The sequence below is a fragment of the Helobdella robusta genome (genome assembly GCF_000326865.2).
Source record: "Helobdella robusta unplaced genomic scaffold HELROscaffold_352, whole genome shotgun sequence".
NCBI lineage: Eukaryota > Metazoa > Annelida > Clitellata > Rhynchobdellida > Glossiphoniidae > Helobdella > Helobdella robusta.
The window spans coordinates 5,536-8,023 of record NW_008704715.1 but is presented as its reverse complement, the minus strand read 5'-3'; the positions used below and the strand labels follow the sequence as shown (position 1 = coordinate 8,023).

At 39.0% G+C, this 2,488-nt stretch overlaps 1 protein-coding gene across 1 annotated transcript; it reads left to right on the top strand.

Moving 5' to 3' along the window:
• Nucleotides 1-1,592: 1,592 nt before the first annotated feature.
• HELRODRAFT_92640 (hypothetical protein) lies at nt 1,593-2,003 on the top strand (the record flags this gene model as incomplete). Its single annotated transcript, XM_009023325.1, has 1 exon — nt 1,593-2,003. The coding sequence occupies one exon, from the start codon at nt 1,593-1,595 to the stop codon at nt 2,001-2,003; it is 411 nt and encodes a 136-aa protein (XP_009021573.1).
• Between the last annotated feature and the right edge of the window lie 485 nt (nt 2,004-2,488).

Below are 2,488 nucleotides of genomic sequence, written 5' to 3'. Positions count from 1 at the left end.
AGAAGCCAGTCGAAAAGACTTCCAGTGTCAAGAAAGCCGTAAAGAAACCGCCTGCGGCCGCCAAAAAGATCGCTTCTCCAAAGAAACCGGCTACAATAGTTAAAAAACAGCAGGCCAAGGAATCTAGAAAACCAAAATCGGCCACCACCAAAAAACAGGCAAAGCCCACCGCCGCGGCCAACAAAAAGAAGACTAGCGGCAACAAGAAAACTTCAGTTTGATGACGAGAACAAATTTAAAAAAAATTAACAAACGGCTCTTCTCAGAGCCATCAATGAAACGATGATATCGAGCCTCTCTTTCTTCAAAGCTGTCTTGTTTTTTATTATTACTCCGTTGTCTTTTTTTTATTCACGTTCCGCTCGTTTACCCAAAAATGGGTAGCATAAGAGAATAAATTTGTAAAATATGTAATTTCATACGCACGGTTTACGCGGTTAGCATGAGAAACTGATTATGAAAAATTTCATTTTTGTCAGGAAAGTATGCAGATTGAAGAGAACTGTTGCAACATTTCTGCCTAAGCTATTAGGCTTTTATGCGATTGCTATTTTTTCACTAAAATCAAATTTTCTGGTGCAAAATGCAAATTGTAATAATTAATAATACTTTGTCGATAACTGGCTACAAAAGTTAAAACATCTAAAGGCCAAGGAATCTAAAAAACCGAAATGGGCTACCACCAAAAAACAGGCAAAGCCCACCGCCGCGGCAACAAGAAAACTTCAGATTGATAGCGAGAATAAAATTTGAAAAAAATTAACAAACGGCTCTTCTCAGAGCCATCAATGAAACGATGATATCGAGCCTCTCTTTCTTCAAAGCTGTCTTGTTTTTTTATTATTACTTTGTTGTATTTTTTACGTTCCGGTCGTTTACTCAGAAATGGGAACCATAACTGAATAAATTTGTAAAATATGTAATTTCATACGTACGGTTAGCATGAGAAACTGATTATGAAAAGTTACATTTTTGCCAGGAAAGTATGTAGATTAAAGAGATCTGTAGCACCATTTCTGCCTAAGCTATTTCATTTGTAAATTGATAAATACCATCCACATGTTTAATTATAAATACAGCTAATTGATTGTTTTTACTCCGTTGTATTTTTCGTTCCCGTCGTTTACGCAAAACCTGAACGTCTGACCTTTAATTGAATAAATTTGTAAAATATGTAATTTCATACATACGGTTTATTACACGATTAGCACGATTTCACTTTTGTCAGGGATGTATGTAGGTTAAATTATTCGTAAAGCAACATTTAATTTGGAAATTGATAATTAATTACCATCCAAAAGTTTAATTATAAAAACAGCTAATCAAGGTGCTAAATTAGAGAAATGTAATGACGTTAAAAATTTCCAGTAATTGCAAATTAATTAAAATAGTTTAGAAACTCACAATATCACGTTAGCATTGTTTGCAGCACGTTTACACGATTGGACTAAAACCACGTGACCGAAGCGCTTTCTATTAGGTCGGCTCACCTCGTGTCTATATAAAATGTTGCCTACTGTGTGCTTGCAGTATTCTAACTAGATTATCAGTTCCCACTCGTTGCTTTTACGTTCAAACAAGTTGCAGACAGTATGGCAAGAACCAAGCAGACGGCTCGCAAGTCAACCGGTGGCAAGGCACCTCGCAAGCAGCTGGCCACGAAGGCTGCCAGAAAAAGCGCTCCGGCTACCGGAGGTGTCAAAAAACCTCATCGTTACAGGCCTGGTACAGTGGCTCTCAGAGAAATCAGGCGCTACCAGAAAAGCACCGAGCTGCTCATCAGAAAACTGCCCTTTCAAAGACTCGTTCGTGAGATAGCTCAGGATTTCAAGACCGACCTTCGCTTCCAGAGCTCGGCAGTCATGGCTCTGCAGGAAGCAAGCGAAGCTTACCTGGTCGGCCTCTTCGAAGACACCAACCTCTGCGCCATTCACGCCAAACGCGTCACCATCATGCCCAAGGACATCCAGCTCGCCCGCAGAATCAGAGGCGAACGTGCTTAATTTCTAGCATATAACAAGAAAAACGGCTCTTTTCAGAGCCACCAAATTTAACGATCGACAAACTTCGCCTGGTTGATTGAACTCCACTTTGGTGTGCGCGTCTTGTTTATTCGCGTTCATCTGTTTGCTCTGGTTTTTAATTACGTTTGCTATGTACTTGGATAGGATCGTGTTTCAATTCGGGTAAATGCGTCAAAAATTACTTGCCCATCGCCTTTAACAATCGACTTGAGTAATCAATATCAATAAGGTCAAGTCTCCTTCGGCTAATCAGAATGGACCGACGATGGAGCGTCTGTTTGATTGCATTAGCTTTATTACGTTAGATAGGAAAGAGCTGAAGCAATTTTTTGCTAAATAACGTGCACAAAGCTAACTGCACGGCGTCAATTTGATTGCATTATCTATTTAAAGAAGGTAAACTACAATAATTATTCCCATCATTTCATGTCTATAATGTAAATAAATCGGCAAATTTTATCAGC